General features: G+C 26.7%; 1 protein-coding gene across 2 annotated transcripts; it reads right to left on the bottom strand.

Annotated features, from left to right (window-relative positions):
• Nucleotides 1–11199: 11199 nt before the first annotated feature.
• On the bottom strand, nucleotides 11200–13746 carry LOC137814227 (uncharacterized). Of its 2 annotated transcripts, XR_011081619.2 has the most exons (3): nucleotides 13366–13746; nucleotides 11452–13168; nucleotides 11200–11363 (listed from the first exon to the last, which is right to left on the bottom strand). XR_011081619.2 is itself a non-coding variant. In XM_090303126.1 (2 exons), exon 1 carries the CDS (start codon nucleotides 12949–12951, stop codon nucleotides 12367–12369), a length of 585 nt encoding a protein of 194 aa, XP_090159252.1. In that variant the 5' UTR covers nucleotides 12952–13100; the 3' UTR covers nucleotides 11200–11363; nucleotides 11452–12366. The 2 variants fall into 2 exon arrangements, 1 of the variants encoding a protein (XP_090159252.1); XM_090303126.1 differs by lacking the exon at nucleotides 13366–13746 and having other exon boundaries at nucleotides 11452–13100.
• Nucleotides 13747–20715: the final 6969 nt, after the last annotated feature.

Below are 20715 nucleotides of genomic sequence, written 5' to 3'. Positions count from 1 at the left end.
TGTTAAACATATTAGATAAACTTAGTACTTTTAGGTCCAAATTATAAATAGATCGATAATAAATTTTATAATTAGTTTATAATTATTTGATATAGAAGTTTTATATTTTGATGAAGAATTTTTTTTAGATTTTCTTTAAGAAATTATATTTGAATAGTTAATTTGATGTGTTTTCAACTTGTTATTTTGTCTATTATTTGGCTGAAATGGTAAAAAAAAATCATTCCTCGTGATTAAATATTTACGAGGATCAAACCCTAAACCCTAAACCCAATCTATATTTTAGTTTTATGTTATTTTGTTATCTTTGTTTTGATTTTACTCTTCAAAAATTATGTTTTCTTGTAGGGATTCTCACTCAGACGAGTCCAATCTCACTTAAGTAAGTTGAACGAGGAAAAGTGGGGTGCCCTCTAAAGTCATCTCGTTCAAGCGAGAAAAATCTTGTTCAAGCGAGTTTTACAACAAAAAAAATGAGCTTCCTGCAGGGAATCTGACTTAAGCGAGAAATATCTTGCTTAAGCAAGTGTTACGCCGAAAAATAGAGTTTTCTTGCGGGGAATCAAAAATTTTTTGAAAAAAAAACTAATATCTCAAAGGTAACCCCCTCCCTATATGCCTCCTTATTAGTTTGCAGGTTATGTATTTTGGCTTGGGGACAGGTACTATTATTTAGAGGGGGCAGATTCAGCTTATGAAGCAAGACTATAGATGAAGATTTTAACAAAGAGTTGGATGACTTCTTAGGAAGAGAGGATTGAGCAAGAATATGGTTTATCTTTCTAATTCTCTTTTCTTTTCAGTTATTTTAATATTGTGTTTCTGTTTATTTCTATTTTAGTTTTTAATTATTTTTGTTTCTGTTTATTTGTTTAGTTTGTTTTTTTTTTTGTGCTTGAATAAATTTTTTGTAATATGCTTATTTGGTTATTTTTATGTTTTGAATTATTTTTCTTGAATAAATTTTAGTTTTAATTTGTTTTTTTTTCTAGTTTATTTTTCTCAAATAAAAAAGAACTAGAATGTATATTTGGAATTGTGAAAAAAAAAAACGTGTTTAAATATTAAATAGTGAGATGAATTAGACACATGTTAGAAAAGAAAATATGATTGAAACCCTATTCAAATGTAGTTAAGATTGTGATACATGAAAATTTAACAGGATGATTGATTAGGACAGAAAATGACAAAACAAATAGGAATGAAACTAATTAAACCAAGTGAGTGTGTGAACCTTAAACAATTTTGAGAGTTTTACTGATGAATTGACAGTTGTGGTTGCTTAATTTTTATTTTTTGTTATATCATAAAAGAGTATGAAGATGATTGAGGCTTTTGTGTTAATTAGGAACTCAGGGCCAAATAGCCAACCTTTATCTTATTAGAATTCAAATTTTTTTATATCGTCTTTGGGCCAATTTTTTTTGTTATTATTGCACCCTAACCTTTGATGATATATTTTCCTACCCTTTAGCATGATTAAGGAATGAGAACATAGATGCAATAAATATAGAAAACGGAATGGTTGGTTCTGATTGTTGAAAACTCAAAATGTTGAAAATAGGAAAAATTTATTCCTATTAATTAGAAAAAAAAATGCATGTTGAAAATCATGAAAAGGTAGAAAGAAAAATGAGGAAAAGTGTGAACTCAAACGAAAATGGTGATTAGATAACATATATGTTCTTTATAACTGGATTGTAGGTATGTTCTTCTTCTTTAAGATGTGCATTTTGTTATCTGAAAAACCAATATTTTTTGGAAGCTCGGCCTAATTACAACCCTGAAAAAGACCCCAAGATTCATGTTTCTAATATGTTTGTGATAGGAAGATGCAATGAAAAGAAATTGTGATTTGTTATGATTTCGTGAAAATAGAGAGAAACACTTACCTGTGAGCACATGAGAAGTAATTCCTTAATGAATTGTCATTTTATTGTTTTGATTTGATCCTAGAAGTTGATTGTATCTATATTTTTCTATATTTGAATTTGGAAGCATCATAAGTTTCAAATTTGATCGGTTGTTTAGTGAACTATATCTCGGTTAAGCGAGAGAGCGATAGAAACATTGGGTCATTTTATGTTTTAATCAACAAGCCCATTAGTGCGACGCAAGAAGTCGCATAACCCTAGAAAATTAGGTTAAATAAGGGGCTTGAGGCACAACCCTAGTGTGCATGATTGAGAGAAAAACACCATTGAGTGAATTGTAATCCAATTGGGAGAATAGAAGGTGTTAAAAGATGTGTGGCTAATTCTACCATTTAAGATTGAAAGTAATTTGTTCAAACTTTTATGTATTGAGGTGATCTCTGAATATAATATTTTGCTCTTGATTGATTATTCATATTATTGTTTTACTTCTAATTCTTAATCTAGAATATTAAATATGATTGGAAAGTATTTTTAGGGTTCTGACCTAATCAATAATACTTGACATATTTGAGTGTTAGGAATAAACTTGAAATATTTATTGTTATCAACGTCTGATCTTAATAGTAATTTTTTTTTTTATAAATATGCGAGGAATCGATATTTAAGAAGCATCTTAAGAATTTTATATGCGAGGAATCGATATAAATGATTTTTATATGAGCATCAATATTAATCAAAGGACATAATATTATTCGGCTAATCTAAATACAAAAGAATGAGAAAGATGAAACTCAATTCCTATTTTTCCAATTGAAACAACAACTCTTTGTTAGTTTTCTTGTTAATCATTGTCATCACAACAAATTCCAACAAACTTTTATTATTCTGTTTTATATTTAGTAAATATTTTACTTGATTATTCAATTGTTCCTTGTGGGTTCGATATTCGTCCTTAGGAACACATTATTACTTTTGACAACGCGGTGCACTTGCCGTAAAAAGTCATCAGGTAACATGTTATCTTTTGGAAACAGCTCCTTCAACAACAACAATTCAATGAAACTTCTATCAGTCCATCTTAAATTTGTTGATAATGATATAATGTCACTGCATCCGGGGTACAATTGTTGCTCCAAATCAAACTTCAAAAGAATCATACACATGTATTCTTCCAAAATTTTCTTCACAAACATCACGTATCATCTACTTTAAATGATCATTCATCAAGAGGAAAATCTACATAATACCGTATAACAAACTTGATAAAGAGTTAAAACACTATCAAAAAATCATTAAATATCAACTAATTTAGAGACAAAAAATAATTAGTCATTATATTTACGTAGTTAGATATTATTTTATAAATTAAAAAACTATTGGTATCTAAAATAGTTTCTATTATTAATAAAAAAAAATTATAAAGTAGTTTCTAAAATTGATATCTAGTATTAACTATCAAGTTTTTAGTTACTAACTTTAGTTACTAATTTAATTATAGACTAATCTAGAATTTAAAGTAATTAATAGCTAAAACATTGGTAGCTAATGTTAAATACTAATTTAAAAACTATTTTATAAATTTTTATTAATAATAGAAACTACTTTAGATATTAATAATTTTTTAGTTTATTAAATAATATCTAACTTAATCAATATAATGGTATTTACTTTTTGTTATTTAATAATAAAATATTTAAAGGAAGGACATTGACTCGAGCTAAGTCAACATTGAAATATTACTCAAATTTATTATTGATTAATTTTATTTTTTATGTAACCTTATTAATAAAAATACTTTAAAAAAAAATCTATTACCTATCATTACAACAAAATTCGGTATTACACACAACAAAAATTAGTATGTAATAGAAAAAATCCATAATATTTATTTACAGATAAATTAAAACTTAACCAACAAATTTGTTCTGTAAGAAAGTTTATTCTTTTTTAATGATAATTTAAAATTTCATAGTCTATAAGCATCTTTGCTAGCACTCTTGTAACATGAAGCTTAAGCAAAGAGAAGGGGCATGCATGTGGCTATGCCTACTTTATAAGCAAATTGTTTCTTAAGGATCAAATTTTATATGTTATTCTCCAATTATATTATAAAACTTAGTTCGATAATAGTTGTAATAAAGGTTCTATTATATATAAGGTGAAAATGCAAAATTTGATGGAAAATATAAGTTTTAAGGAGTCAAAGGGTAATAATTTTCCTAAACTTTTTTTAATTTTTTTGAAATATATATATATATATATATATATTGGATTTTGGATCTTCAAAATTCTATTTCAACTTTTGGCTTTGCTAAAAATTTTCATCAAGCCACTGATAAGTTTATTTTCTTTTTAAAACCCTGGACTCATGTACCATGCCTTCAAAAATCAACTCACTATATAAGAATTTCATTAGCAGTTAAATCTATAACCAGTTTTGCTACACTACTTTCTGATTCATGAGTTGAGGCAGAGGTAATGAAGGAGAATATGCAGGGGCATGCAACCCAGACTTTTTAAAAATATGTATTTAAATTACTATATAAAAGGATTATATATAGTATAAAATTTATAAATAAAAAAATATTACAAAATTATACATAAAACTACCATGTTAGATGATTTCTATAAATAGAAAGAAAAGTGTAACTACAATAATAACATATATAGTAGGAGCTGACCAAAAAAAAAAACATATACAGTAGGAGGTAAAAACAAATTATAAGATGTTGAAATGTTGATATATATAACATCCAAAATTATATTATACATATAACTTATGATAATTAAAGTTGCGGCTAATTAAGGATATAAAAAATGTATAATTAATATATGGGTCCCTTTCTTATAATTATGAGATGTATGTATTTATTTTCTTGTATATATAAATTATTTAAGTTTATTCTTATTTTTTTATCGGCAAAGAAAATTATTTAAGTTTATAGTTATTTATTTGTTGTACATGTAAACATTTAAATTTGTATTGAATTATGGTGTTTTGGCCCAACATATGAACTTGTCTAGTCCTAATGAGCGCTAATGCGGCATAAACATGTTCACCACATAATGCAGAGACATAAACCAGAATTTATGCTTCCCAACCATAAACTGTCCCAAAGACACACGTGTCGTGGAGTGAGAAAGCAAATGGCAAACAGTGGTGTGTTTTTGAGGGAGAAAGCGAGCAATAGTAGTAGTAACTAAAGCATGCATATAGAGTATGTAAATGAGGAAGAAACAAGAACCTTAAATTGGCGATGGAATGCAGTAGCTGGTGAAGCATTAATGGAAGACATTGACATGTAGAAATGCAGGTGCAGGAGCAGTGTGGCCCGTGTGAAAACTGGAGAACACACACAACACAACAGAGTTGGGACCCAAAGAACTAAAAAGTGCGCGTGCATTAGATGCTCAATGGATGATAATAAAGAACAAACAAAAGGAACCTAAAGATGGCGACGCCTTTGGCATCTTTCAACGTTGCGATAGATCAGAAATAACATCCGTTGTGACACCTTTAGGATATATATCTATGCCTACAACAACATTATCTCCACCTAGCTACCTTCTGCTACAAACGCAAGGCTAAATAATTACTACACAACAAAACTCATCACTTTATAGTACATGCTCAACAAATACAAATAAAACCATAAAATGACAAATCAAAATATATGCTTAAATTTGGGTAACAAAACAACAATTACTAAATATGTGACACTATTAGAACTAACACAGACAAAATTTTGAGGGTGTGACGTCATGTTTGAAAGGAAAATCTCATTTGTTAAAGGTTTTAAACCATATTTTCATTTTTTTTACTCCCCCGTGCATCAAAAGGGATGGTGGTAGTGGATCATGGAAGGTTTTGTAAGTTAAAGCCATGGAAGTCAAATGATGATTGGAGGCATATTTTTAAAATGGCGTCAATACTCAAAAGTTTTGGGTTTGTTGGTCATATAGGTAGATGCTATACCCTATATAGGTATAGGTGTTTGAAATCATATGGAGTGGGTCAAGCTTTTTTTGTTTTTTTGTAAGTTGCTAACTGATAATGATCATCCATATTTTGAGTGTTTGTGCATGCCACCCCTTTTCATGTTTTTATTGCAACTTTTCTTCACTTTTATTAAAATCTTTTTAGTTAAAATAATACATTGTAAACAGACAATCATCCATTTCAATGTATACAATTTTTTGGATTTTTATGAAGGGTGATTACTTTTGTTTTTAATTGTATTTTGATCTTCAAGTTATGTTTAATTGTTATATATATATATGTATATGTATGGATTAAAATAAATGAATATACGTGGATAATTTTGTATTTGTTTTGATAGGTATGTGTTGTAGGTAGATAATTCACTATGGCTGGTGAATTTTGATAGGACGGTAACTATAAATTTGATTATTAAATATGTGTGTGTGAAAGCGCGTAACCTATGCCACGGGTTTTCTGAAATTTAAGAAGTAATAAGTGCTGTTTTTACCTAAATAGATACAAGTGTTCTTGCTACATACGGAGTAATAACGTGGACTCCTAGGCTTCACGTTATTAAAAGCTATTTAATAAAATAGACTTCATTAACAACTTAGTAACATTCATATTCTTTATACCAACTAAATTTTTATACCTACCTTATATCTATTATTTTATTTTCTATCCTTTTATAAAAATATATTATTTTAATGACTATATTCGTCCTAAAAGTATGTTGCAAAGTGAATAATGAGATTGTCATCACAAGATCATTTCTCTATTCAAATATTAATCCGTAGTCCTTTTACTTCTCAAGAGTTCTAATTCACTTTGTTGAGCAATGTCGTGGTAATCATGGATTGAATGAGACCAACCATCAATTGAGATAAATAGTATTTTTCTAGTTTTATTAATTTCTCTTACATCACTTTTTATTTAACCTCTTTATTGGTTCAGTTACATGTGGGAGTTAAGGAGACTTGTGTCACGGTTTAATTTTAATTTTTTTTATTGTATTTAAGTAAAATATTATAATTAATTATTAAGGTTAAGCTTCAGTATCAGTCATTTTCAATTTAGTTTCATATTAAAAAAATCCTCTATAGAATAAACTAATTTTAAAAATCTAAATTAGAGACCATTTTAGAAACTAATTTCTAAAGTAGTTTTTAGTATTTATAAATAATTTTTATATTTAATTAGCTATCAAAGTTTTTGCTACCAAAATTGATAACAAAAACCTAGATAGCTAATTAGATATAAAAACTATTTATCAATAATAAAAACAAATTCATAAATCAATAATTTTTTAGTCTTTAAAATGATCTCTAATTTTTTTTTTATAAAGTTTTCGTGATAGGCATCACTATGTAACTTGACATCTCAGTTAAGCTGACACCTCAAGTAACAACAATCATCTGCCATCACATAAAAAAAAATATTATTAAAAAAAAGAAAAAAGAAAGAAAATACAAAAATATGGGGGAACTAGACCAAAACCCACATGTTAACACAAACGATACATAGGTAGATTATACCTATTCATAAAGAATTCTAAGAACAGACTAGCGGGAGTCTATTATACCAATGAAATGATTCTCTATGAACTATAACAACTAATTATGTTTAGTATTTAAAATTAATTTTTATTTAATAATTTTCTTATAGGAATTATCTTATCATCTTATTTATTTGTCTTAATATATTAAGAATAATAATATTTTTATTAACACAAAATAATATTTTTTGTTAATAAAAAAACAAGTGACTTTTATTATTTTGATTAAAAGTCATCATACTCCAAATGACTTCTAAGTTATTTACAACAATGTTGTTGTTTTTATCATTATTGTAAATGACACTTAGAGTCCTTTAATATCTAACACGTTTTCAATTAAAGCAATAAAAATTATTTATTATTTTATATGAACTGTAATATCATTATATATTAAGCACAAAATCTTATACATGAATATAAGAAAAATTATAAAACAAAATAATAATTATATCACCTAATCAACGGAAAAAATAAATGATATTAACTCAATTGAAAAAGATAAAAATTGAGTACTCAATAGAATAAAAAAATTATTAAAATTTATGAGACACTTAACTAAATCAATTATTAAAATAAAAAAATATAATAACTTAAAAAAATACATTATATTGTATTATTTAAAAGACGCAAATATAAAGTCATTTAAATCATATTTATTTACAAATTCAATTTAAATTATGAATTATGAGTAATTTAAATGTAAAATAATAAATTTTCTAATTTATTTAATTAAAAATAATATATATATATATATAATTAAATATATTTTTATTGTATATATATATATATATATATATATATAATCCATAAAAATGTATTGAAAGGAACATAATAAAGATATTTTAGTTAAAAATTTATTTATTAAAAACATTGTTTTTAATATTTATGGGGAAAAATTAGTGTGATAGATCGTTAAGACTTTTTATTCTTATTAAGATGAAAAAAAAATATTTATAAAATAATATACTTTTAAAAATTTACCAAAATGGATTCCATTTGGATGGAATATGTGTCATGCTTCCAATTACCATTTTTTTAAGAAATGTAACTTAAATGAACTTATTAATACTAGTTATTCGAAGGAGAAAAAATTATAAAAGGAAAGTTGTAAATTTTTAATTATATAATACTTTGTAAATTTAAAATCTTTACTAGTTCTTCTAAGGTTAATTGTATATTATCCTTAATATTTTTTTAATAAATACATGACACGGTTATTAAAAATCAAATATATTTCCTTCATTTTAATAGAATTCAAATAAATCAAATATATTTCTTTCATTTTAACTTGAAGAGTGTGAATAAAAGAAAATTTTCAAAAAAGTAATATCACTATCTAATTAAAGTCTTTTAAATAAGAAAGATAATTGTAGAGTCAAAGGAAAAGAAAAGGTTAGAAATAAAAAAAAATATAAAAAAAATTAATGTTTTTTAATTATAACTTCTCGTCTAATAAATATTAAAAAAACATAGGTTGGAAAATAAAATTTAATAATTATTAATATATATATATATATATTAAAAATTAAATTAATAATAAAAATAAATTCCATTTTAAATCATAAAAAGTTACAGTAACAGATTAGCGTGATTAGAAATATATTATATATTTAATATTATAAAAAATAATTGTTAATCACCCACTATTATTATTATCATATAATTACTCCAAAAATCTATTGACTCGTATAAGAATAAACTCATTAGCCTAAGAAGAGTTAATGTCAAATGAGTCTTCAAACAAAATAATAAACCATACTAAATTTATACAAAATAGTCCTTATATTGTAACATATTTTATTACTTATATATTTCCACGGTTTTGTTTTTTTAGTTTTCTTGTTAAAACAGAGTTTTCAGAAACTAATATTTGAAGTCTTGTATGAATATCCAACAAAAGGTTCCAAAGGTTAGTTCTGGGAATGTAATTTTATCACTTTTAAAATTGCATTCCAGATGCAATTATAGATTCTGTTTAGATAGTTACTACAAAATAGTACTGATCAATTAACCATGCCTTTTACAACTAGGCTTCACTCTCCCATTCTTTATTCTACATTTTTGTTCCTCAATGTGAGATTTTAATAAATTGTGTTTAATTTGATTGATCATAATTATTAGATAAAATCATAATATTAATTAAAAATCAATTGAACTTTTTTTTCAAGGATTTCAGTAAAAGATTCTTCCAACACGTAGATTGTGTTGTGAACCAAATCTAAAAAATTACATAATAATTAGGAATAGATAATGAAATGACTTATAAAATTAATTTTAATTAAATTAAACTTCAATGAAAAAAGTTAGAATAAATTGGGACATCGTTGATTAAAATAACATAATTTTAATTTAGTATTAAATGTGTTTTTTTAAGAAACTTTTAAGCCTTGTTGGGTATAAAGGAGGATAGAAAATCCGATATTATGTTTAATTTTGGAAAAATTAAAAAAGAATAATGACACTCTATTGTTTTTTACTTATTTTTATTCATTTTTTATCTCTTAATATCTTTTTATAAAAACTAAATATTGATTTTTTTATATAAAATTCCATGCTAAACATCACTCCTATTATATGAAAAAAAATATTATTAAACAAGAAAAAACAAAATATAATAAAGTATGAGAAGACTAAGACAAAATTTGTACATAAGAAACAACTTCAAACCTAAATTAATAACATATGATTTCAACACTTTTACCCCAAAGAGGAACAAACAAAATATCCTAAAGGAAAATCACAAAAAAATCTACACAAAATAAATAATAATTTCTTTTTAACAGACCTTTTATCATCTATTTTTTAGGGTTTAGAGTTTAAAACATCTTCTCCATCATCACTAAGAAATTTATCCATCCAATACTTAGCAACATCTTTCATAAAATTGTTTAGGATTTATTTATTTCTTCCCTATTTTCATCTTTTTATTTATTTTTTTCCTAAACCAAACACGCCAAAAAGAAAAATACCACAAATTTTAATAAGTGCATAAATAAATAAAAAAAGTAAAATAATCAATAAAGATATGTTGCATATCAAGAAAAAAGTGAATAAAAAAATATTTATATTTATCTTCCAATGAATGGAAGAATGAATAAAATTAAATAAATAATTTGTACCTGACACTTATACTGATTAAAAAATTAACCATAAAAGCTAAAAGTCTCTTTTTCCATCCAAACACAGGATAATGCTATAACAAATAATGTAAAACAACACCTCTTTTGAACAAGACAACGATGTTTTATGCCACTTTCTGATATGGGTTAGAAAGAAAAATATACCCCTTTTGAAATGTTTCTATTGTTTTATTATTGCAATGCAAATAATTGTTTTAATTTTTAAATTGCTATTGTCATCCACGATTGTCATGCTTTTACTGACAACTGATAAATATCTTCACAAATACTATGTCTACGGTGAACCACCTTTGTATGAGATATTAGGGAAGAAGGAGAATATGCAGAGCACGGACACTAATAAGGTAAGCTTACAATAAACTCTTACAATACAGACCCATCTAATGACTACAAATGATAGTATATAACCAGATGAGGTGGTTCACATGGATCATGCTAACACATAAACTGTATTGTATCTTGAATTTTTTTAATAATTTCTCCTATCCTTATGTCCATATCACATCGTACCCAAATCAATGTCTCGTTAAGAAAACAAAAAATTCCTTCTTCAAAGTGCTGCTTTCATAGGTTTAACAAAACAGTATATAAATTACTGACCAGAAACATATAACTTAATACCTACTCCAGATAAACCATAGTACATAACTAATAGTTACACAAATTTATTTCAGCAGACCACATGGAGTTCCACAAGTTACACAAACTCGGAAAGAACCACAAAGGGATTTTAAGAAAAACGAACTAGCGACCTAGAAGATCATGACCACATCTTTTGAACAAAACAGCCTCGGCACAGTTTCGCCTGCCTGATTCACATAGAAGCAATTTTTAGTAACCGAATTTATGGCCCGAAAATAACAAAAGCAGAAGCATGAACATCAAGCAATACATTACCTAAAATTCTGGCGTAGTACGGTCAACGCTCTCCATCAAGGATAAGCCAGGTGAGACTATGGAAAGAAGCATTAACTAAAGGCTATGATGGAAAACATTAGGGGCTTGATAACAGGTTGTGTGACACAGACTATCCCTAAAAACTATAGCAAACAGCAGCGTAAGATTATATAACCGAAGCCCTACCAACTTTTCTTTGCAAAAAAACTGAAAAGATGGTGAAGGGACAAACTATGCCATCTCTGAGGGCAACTAAGAAATGAAAACAAATACATACAGAGAGAAAGAAGAGATGGCTAAAGAGAGAAGGACCAGTAAGCAAAGTAGTAACTACAGACTAGTAAAAAGTGGATCATCCTACAGGACCAGAATATAAAGGATAAAAGAAAATTTGAAGAGGGGAAAAGAACCAAAAGGGTTAAGCTCTATAGGCTATTGCAAGTGCAAGGATTCTACAATCTACGTTATGTACTAAAGCAGGAGACCTACCTAAATCCTTTATCAGATTAAGCGAGGGTAACCATTCTTTCTGTTAGGAGTTTATACTATGAACTACACACCATGAACTCTGTATTCTTCTTGAATATATAAACTAATAAATTTCTTAATTACCACCCATTTCTATTCCATGCCACTCCAACCCTTTACCACGCCATTCAGCTTCTCACAACCATTTCTCTGGCAGCTTCCATCAATGTCACAAAACAAACCCTGCTAACGTTTCCAATCATGAACCCACCACACCCATCATCATCCACCACAGTCAAGGGCAAACCACCACTGTACTGAAAGCCATACATAAACTAAAACTACAACCTTTTATTTGGTCACTCTATACACACCTAATCTAAAACTAAACCAACTTCATTAACCAAAAGCACTCAATATTTACAGGAGCCTGCTGCTCCTCCAGTCTCATTCCTCATCCAAGCTAAGATTGAGGATGCGACGCAACGCCTTCGTCGCCGAATCGAAGAGGTCTCTGGCACATGGAGAATGATCCCCGCAAGGGGAGGAAGGGGCAGAACTAGCATGTAGCTGCAATTGAATTTCAGGACAAGAACCAGGGAGATCAAGGGACACACTCCTCTTCGGCCTTACAGAAAATTTCGGAATAGGCAAGGAACTGGGTGGTGGAGAATTCGAATATGTAGGCCCAGCCCAAAGTTCAGAGAGCAAAATGCCCCCATCAGAGACATGCTCACTGAAACTTTTCACCTTTCTGTGATCGATGGGAACTGGAGCGCTATTGGGAGTGGTTCTGCAACGGGTTTTGTTTGTGTTTGAAGGAGTTATCGGCGTTTTGGGGCTTTTAGTTAACGGTGAAGTGTGAGAATTGAGTGGGGTTGGTAGAATACCACACCCCGTCTGGAAAGTTCTGCAATTTATGGCCCTAAAGTCTCTTGAAGGTGAAGAGGAATCAAACTCAGCATGGTCTTGGGGTTTCGACGGGGGATAGCATTGGTTCCTGTGATGCGCCACAACAACAAGTGTCTCCATTTGTAACAACAACTATTCCGACGATGTTTTTTTTTTGTTTCCTACACTAGATCCCACTCCTACAATACCACCAGTACGAGGTTTCAGAAAACAGCGAGTCCGAAAACACAAACCAAAACGACGTCGTCACACGGTTACAATCCCAAATCGCTTCCCAAGAGGATCGGATCAACCGGATCTTCCCAGAAACCAATTGAAACAAAAAGTTTCTCGGATTCTGCAAAGTTGGAAATAGACAGACAAAAGGAGAAATCATCAAGGCATGACCGTAAAAATGAACACATACATACATATGTATATATAATAAAACAAAAACGAAAAGCTAAAGAGGATCGATCTGAAGAGAAAAATGAACATGCAGGGTTGGGTATTAATATTTAATTTGTTGTTTATGAACAAGTTGAAGGAGATTACCGATTAGTGGAAGAGAAAAGGGTTGCGATGGAAGTGATGTTGTCGTCGTTGTTGTTTTGTTGGAATGTCTCACAGTGCTTTGAGAGAAATTTAAAAAAAAAATGATTAGGAATGAAAAGAGGGAGAGATGAGAAAGGTTGGAAGTTAGAAGGGGATCTGGAAGAGAAAGAGGAAGAGTGTGAGAGTGGTATATATTGCACAGTGATGATGGGTAACCGTGCCTGCTTTTCACAGTATTTAAATGTCACATTACTTTTCATTTTCTCACTCTCTGTGTTACCATTTTGCCCTTCTATGCTCTTATGCTCTTCCTTTGGTGAGCCATGTAAGAAACTTGACTCGGATAAGAGCCTCTAGACATGCCATTTTCTTCGCAGGCTTCGTTGCTACACTGCTACTGCTCGCTCAATCCAGAAAACTAAACTACTATTTATTGTTTCATTTAAGCCATGTATATATTTTATCCAATATTTTAATTATCAGAAAATATCATTCACGGTCAACTATAACTTTTTAATGTTTTCATTGATGCTTTCTGTACAATAATTTTATTCATTTTTCCAATGTATATTTTTAAGCATCACGGAAAATAATTTTTTTTATATAGAATTATAAAATCATTTTTATAATAATCTAAGTTAAGACACTCCTTGAATCTCTGCATTTATTAATTTGTTATAGTCTTTTGTATTTATATTTTAAGTCTTATTCAGATTTTTTTTTCTGTTTTAACTAATGCTATGAAATATCAAGTAACTTACAAGAAATCGAATTAGTTAAATTCCTTACTTGAAGGGTTTTGTGATAAAATTGTTTTCTCTTCTCTTCTTTTTTGTTAACTTAAATCAACATTTCTATTAAATAAGGACATGTTTATTTCAAGCGAAGCATTATTTATGTGTATGGATTCAACAATTATATATGTTTTTTGGATCTACCGATGTGTATATAAGAGAATGGGAAGATATCCCCTCACATACATGCAGAGAATCTTGTGAAAAAGTTATGTAAGAAGTTGTGTTTTTTCTATTTTATCTTCAATTTTTTTATGGATATGGGTAGAGTGCTTTGTAGAGCCATTAAGAGATTCCTGAACTCCAAAGCATGTTTTCCTTGACCAAGATTGTTCGTGAAACAACATTAATGTGTGTTTGAAATACAAATAAATAGCAACCGTGGAGAGCAAAGAGCAACGTTAGATAATTTGTGAGAGAGTTTGTTTGTGAGTCTTCCATTGTTGCATTCTTGTTTGTTGTTGGTGAGGTTGAGCACCATTCTTCGTTGTTGGGGTATATGTGGCTTTGTGGTGTATCTGTAGCTTCGTTCTAGATGCTTATGGGAGGTGCATGAAGATGTATGAAACAAGTGAAGCATTTTCAGACTTCCATAACAAACACAACGAAGACATAATCAATTTTTTCCTAACATAGTCGATTATAATGTAAAATATAAAGTATAATCGATTATGTGTGAAGAACTATGTGTCTAAAAATAAGAAATAATCGATTATGTGTGAAAAAAAAACTACTCAGATAGTCGATTATGTGTTTAGAAATCAAGGACTAATCGAGTATTTCACTCCCTTAATCAATTATGTGTTGACTTTCTTCGGTTTTGTGCCTCTGTGTTGTTATTTTACCAACTGATGGTATGGTTAGTACCCCAATGTGGTATTTTTAATAGTTGTTGGTGGCGTGTTTAGTAGTTATAGGAGTGTGGTTAGTGTCTGCAATTGGAGTGTGTTTAGTAGTTGGTCACCGTGTGCAAGAAATCAAAGAATATGCGGCATTCTCTTAATATGTGGCATTCTCTTAATCTAAATCTCAGTCTTCATCTTCTTTCAATTAGTATTTAACTTTGTTGAATTTGTGATAAACATGTAAAAAAAAAACTTGATATAGAGAGGTGTGTTTTCTTATTCTAATTAATATGGTCACAATTTTCTTCAAATTCACATCACATTAACAAATGTCTATTTTGGGATTGTAATGCCATGAATTTATGTAATATGTAGTTTAATGGATGATTATTTGAACTTTATGGTATGCTATGTTCAAGTAAAATATTATGTGTAATTTTACATTATTTGAACTTGTTTATCTATTTTCCATTCCAACATAATGTTAAAAGAATCAATATATTAACCATTACAAATATATTTAAATATGTAATTAATTATTATTATTATAAATTATTTTATAATTAATAATATTATTCAAATTCAATACAAATTATGTTAATAATTATACTTTATAAAATTATAAATATTAAATTTATTTATTTGAATTTCATATTTACAATTATGAAGAATTCAAATTTTATTTTTAATATAAATATAATTATTTTATGATAACTTTTTATTTTCTTACAAATTGACATAATGTGCATTTTGTTCCAAAGTCAACTCCAACACGATTCAAAAAAAAATTTATAAATAACTAAAATTAATAAATAAATCATATTTTTAAATTATATTTATATGAATATGATTTTTTATGACAATTTTTCATGACAATGTTAACTAACACGTATTTTTTTTGAAAATATTAATTCAATTATATTGGAAATAATTTAGAAAATTTTAATTAACTCAATTATACTAAAAAATTTCTCATATTTCGTTGTTTATAAATTTTTAATTATAAAGATAAATTTGTAAATATACACTTAACACTTTAAAAAAAATCTCATAGTCATCATATCACTCACAAACTCCAATGAATTTTTCTCACAAATCCATTCTAAAATACTCAAATCTAAACACACTCAATTTCTTCAGAGTTTCTTCTTAAATTATCACACATTCACTTTCTCAAATTCTCATCAATTTTCTTCTCAATCCAAACACAACCTAAATCTAAATCTAGATGGAAGAATTACCATTTTCCTTATTTTTAACCATAATGTTTTACTTTTTTCCATTATTTAATTTATTATAGTAATACATCAATAATTTTTTATTTTATATCTCTATTATGTAATTTACCATTTCTTACAATCAAATACTTTCAATCACATACCGTGCTTTTTATTAATTTATATTTATATAATTTTTTTTCTAGTTATATAATTATTTAATTTACTTTTAGCTACAATTTATCGTCTCTATTAAATTTTATATATATATATATATATATATATATTTCATTTAGTTCACTTCTAGATATGATTTCTACTTGTTTTTTTTTATTCATTTTACATTTTTCTATTATTTAATTTGCTTCTAGTATATGGGTCATTTTATTCTTTTACATTCTTATTATTTATTAATACCATATTGTCTATTATTTTCCATTCATTTATATTTTTATCATTTTATTTGTTTCTGTGTTCTATATTAATTCATATGTAATTATTTGTTTAGAGTTTTTGCTTTGATTTTTTTTTTATATTTTGTATTATTTTAAACATCTTCCTTTAACAATTCAAATAAATATGTAAAAAGTAATAATTTTATTAATTCAATAAAATTGGATAAATTTATTATTTTTATACTTATTATTATTATTATTTAATGAATGTATTATTTAAACATCATCCTTATTATTATTATTTTTTTATTTTTTTAAGTACTATTTTCGTATTTGATTGTGTTGTATACGACAAGTATGACATATATTAATCCTCATCACCTTATTTTATTATTCAAAATGCAAAAAAAAAATATTGAGTTGAATTATGTCAAAGAGTATGTGAGTTGATTTGAGAAAGAGTCTTAGGTTTCATTGTAATTAGTCGAGGTCATGTTAATACATGAATGCTTCTATTTGGGAAGCCATAGTTTGAAACACAACATGATAAAAGGTAGGGACCATGATGATGTCTAAGAAAATCCTAAACACTTACCAAGTAGATGAATATTTGTGTAGTTTAGAACAACGTTTTGAACTAGAATATTCATAGGTCAAATTTGAGACTATTTGATATGTGCTCAACATCACCAATGTTAGATATGAGTATATATATCTTTTGTGTGGTGAAAAAATGTTCAATATTTCGATGTTACTTGTTTTATTTAGTGATAAATTTTTATATTCGGTAGGATGAGAAAACTCTATCTAAATAAGAAAATTAAAATTCAATAAACTTGAATTCTTATTTAAACAAAATATTTTAAAAATTAAATAAAATATTTAAATTTATTTAAAAAAATCTAAAATTTTATTTCTTAACAAAATAAAGATAAGTTTTTTCTGTAATGACTTTTGGATAATTCCATTGTTATACTTTTAATTAATTTATTTGTTCTGTATATTTTATATTTCTATAATATAATATATTTTCCATAATGATCTCTTTATTAATTTATATTTATGTCATTTTATTTACTTTTAGAGTTACTGGTTTTATTTATTAATGTGTATTTATATAATTTAATTTACTTAATCTTTTTATCAATTTATGTTTGTACTATTTAATTTAATTTTAATGATATATTAATTATCTTTATTAATTTATATTTATATTATTTAATTTACTTTTTCAGTTACATAATAATCATCTTTTATAAATATATATTTATGTTATTTAATTTAATTCCAATTATGTATCTGTACTTTTTATTAATTTTTACTTTACAATTTAATTCCAATTATGTATTTGTACTCTTTATTAATTCATATTTTATAATTTAATTTACTCAATATTGATCCTATGCTTTAGATTAATCTATGTTTAATTCACTTCCAGTCATCTACTTCTCCTTTTTATGGATTTACATTATTATTTAATTTACTTATAGTATACAGGTCCTTTTTATTTTTTCATGTTCTTATTATTTATTAATAATATATATTTTTTCTTTTCAATTCAATTGTATTTTGTTATTTTATTTGTTTATAATGACATACTAATTTTTTTTTATATTCTTTTGTTTAAAATTATTTCATATGATATACTCGCGTACATCTAATTATTTATTTAAAGTTTTTACTTTAAATTTTATTTAATTTCTTTTTATTTTGTATTGTTTTAAACGTTATCTTAAGTAATAGTAAATATTTTTTTAATTCAATAAATTTAGATAAAAAAAAAGTTATTTATATCTTTTATTATTTTTTTTATATCTTTTCAAGTATTTTTTATATTTTTTTAAATTGTGAGTATAGATTTGAAGTTAAGACAAATAACATATCATAATAGTCATAATGTTATGTTACTTAATACTTGAAAATATCAAAGAGTATGTCAAAGGGTGAGAGGTTCCATTGCAATGAGTTGAGTGTCTATGTTTGGGATGTAACACTTTGAAACAATGTGAGAGGAAAGGTAGGGACCACATTGGGTCTAAGAAAGTATTTATCAAGTAGGTGAATATCTAAATAGTTTAAAATAACATCTTAAATTAGGATATTCATAGACCAAACTTGAAACTATCTAATACATGTTTGTTCAACATCGTCAATGTTAGTTACTAAGTATATATCTCTTTTGTGGGATGAAAATTGTCAATATTTTTGAGAAAAATAATTATAATTATACTAATGTTTTTAATAAGAAATATTCAAATACTTAATCACTTTCTTAGTGACTTTTGATATGTATAATGAATCATCATAAGTGAAATATAGATCTATATGTTTGATAAAGTAAGATTGAGTCTTATAATTGTAGTTCAAATTATAAACCCCTATAATTTATTATTGTATGCTAAGTTTATATTGATATTTAATGTTTATAAAGATCTCACTTATCTTTTATGTTTTTTTTCATATGTACTTGTAGTACGAGTAGAAGATGAATTTGCTTAAAAGTTGTTTGAGAAAGTGTTAGGATATCTCGTCTAATGTTGATTCATGGACAATTTATTTTAATATCCTCATGAGACATTAAATATACATAGTCCTTTATTTTGAAGTGAAACTCTTATTATTATATAAAACTATATAACATGTATGTTTTTGTTATATACTTTAAATAATTATAAAAATGTAAAAATGTTGACATATATTTATTTATTTATATATATATATATATGGGTTACGTTATGATTAATATTTCTTATAAAAAATTCTTCATGCACAAAAATACTCTTAATTTCTAATTAAATAGAAAATATTAAGTTATGATTAATGTCTCTTAGAAGAAAATTTTCATATACAAAAATACTTTCAATTTCTAATTAAATAGCAAATATTTATATAATAGACCGGGTTTTATATGCATTATTTTTGAAACAGATTAAAATATTTTTATTCTAATTGTATATTTTATCTCACTTATATCTTACATTTCAAAATTACTTGAAAGAAATCTTTTAGCCTCTCAAAAATCATTTGTTGCAAGCTAGAGATCATTAATATATATAAATAAAATATTAATCTCACTTACTTCAAAATATATTCATTCATCAATAATGTTTGTCTTAAATATAATGATATAATTATCACACTAAAAAAAAAATTAATTTTAGCAGAAGTTTTTTTAGAAGAGGTTATAAGAACTTCCATTAGTACATGTATGTAATTTGGGTTTTTTTTAAACCCCTTATAAATCCCAATAGTTTTACAAAAAATTATAATTTTCTTTTCCTTTATTTTTTACTTTCCCCTATTGTTGATGGCAAAATACTTCTCATGTTTTATTTTTTCATAGACTACAACTTCCTCACCTTTCTCAAATTTTTACACATTCTTCAATCTTCGAAAGTTCAACTCTCTGACGTTTAAACATTTCTCAATCCCTAGAAAATCATCTTCAATCTCTTCGTTCTTCCCTCCGTTCTTCCCTTTGTTCTTCCCTCTGAAGCTTCATTTCCCACTATGTTTTTGCCCTAGAAAATCGTCTTCAGCTTCTCCATTCTTCCCACTGAATTGAAGGTTCATTTCTCACTCTGCTTTTTTTATATTAGGTATTCATTTTCGTTTTTCCCTATTTGATTTTTCAAATTTGGTTTTCATCTTCTCCATTTCAGCTGCGGTGCGTTTTGCACAACGTTCGTGCCTCGGGTTTTTCTCAAGGATCGAATACAACTCTTGGAACACTGTCTCTGATTAGTCTCAGGTGCGATCTTTTCTCATTGTAACGATTTTTAGCTTTTTGGTTTGTTAACGTGTTCTTCGAGCTTTGTTTATCTTATAAATGTTCTGGATATTTTTTTAAAATGTATGCATTTTGTTTTTAAGGGTATAAATGTGGACATTGCATTCATGTTCTGTAAGTTGTTTTAGTTCTTACTTCTCTTTTGGAGGGAGACAATTTTGTGTAGTAGAGTATAAGGAGACTGTTTTTCGTAAGTTGCCACACTATTATTACTATTAAGAATAAAGAACAATTCATTGAAGTCTGATCTGATGGCACTATACCTTGAAATAGTAGTAGGTAGAGAAATAAGATTATCCCAAAAGAGAC

This window comes from Phaseolus vulgaris, chromosome 1, assembly GCF_051622355.1.
Source record: "Phaseolus vulgaris cultivar YP4 chromosome 1, ASM5162235v1, whole genome shotgun sequence".
NCBI lineage: Eukaryota > Viridiplantae > Streptophyta > Magnoliopsida > Fabales > Fabaceae > Phaseolus > Phaseolus vulgaris.
This window is presented reverse-complemented; position numbering and strand designations above follow the sequence as displayed.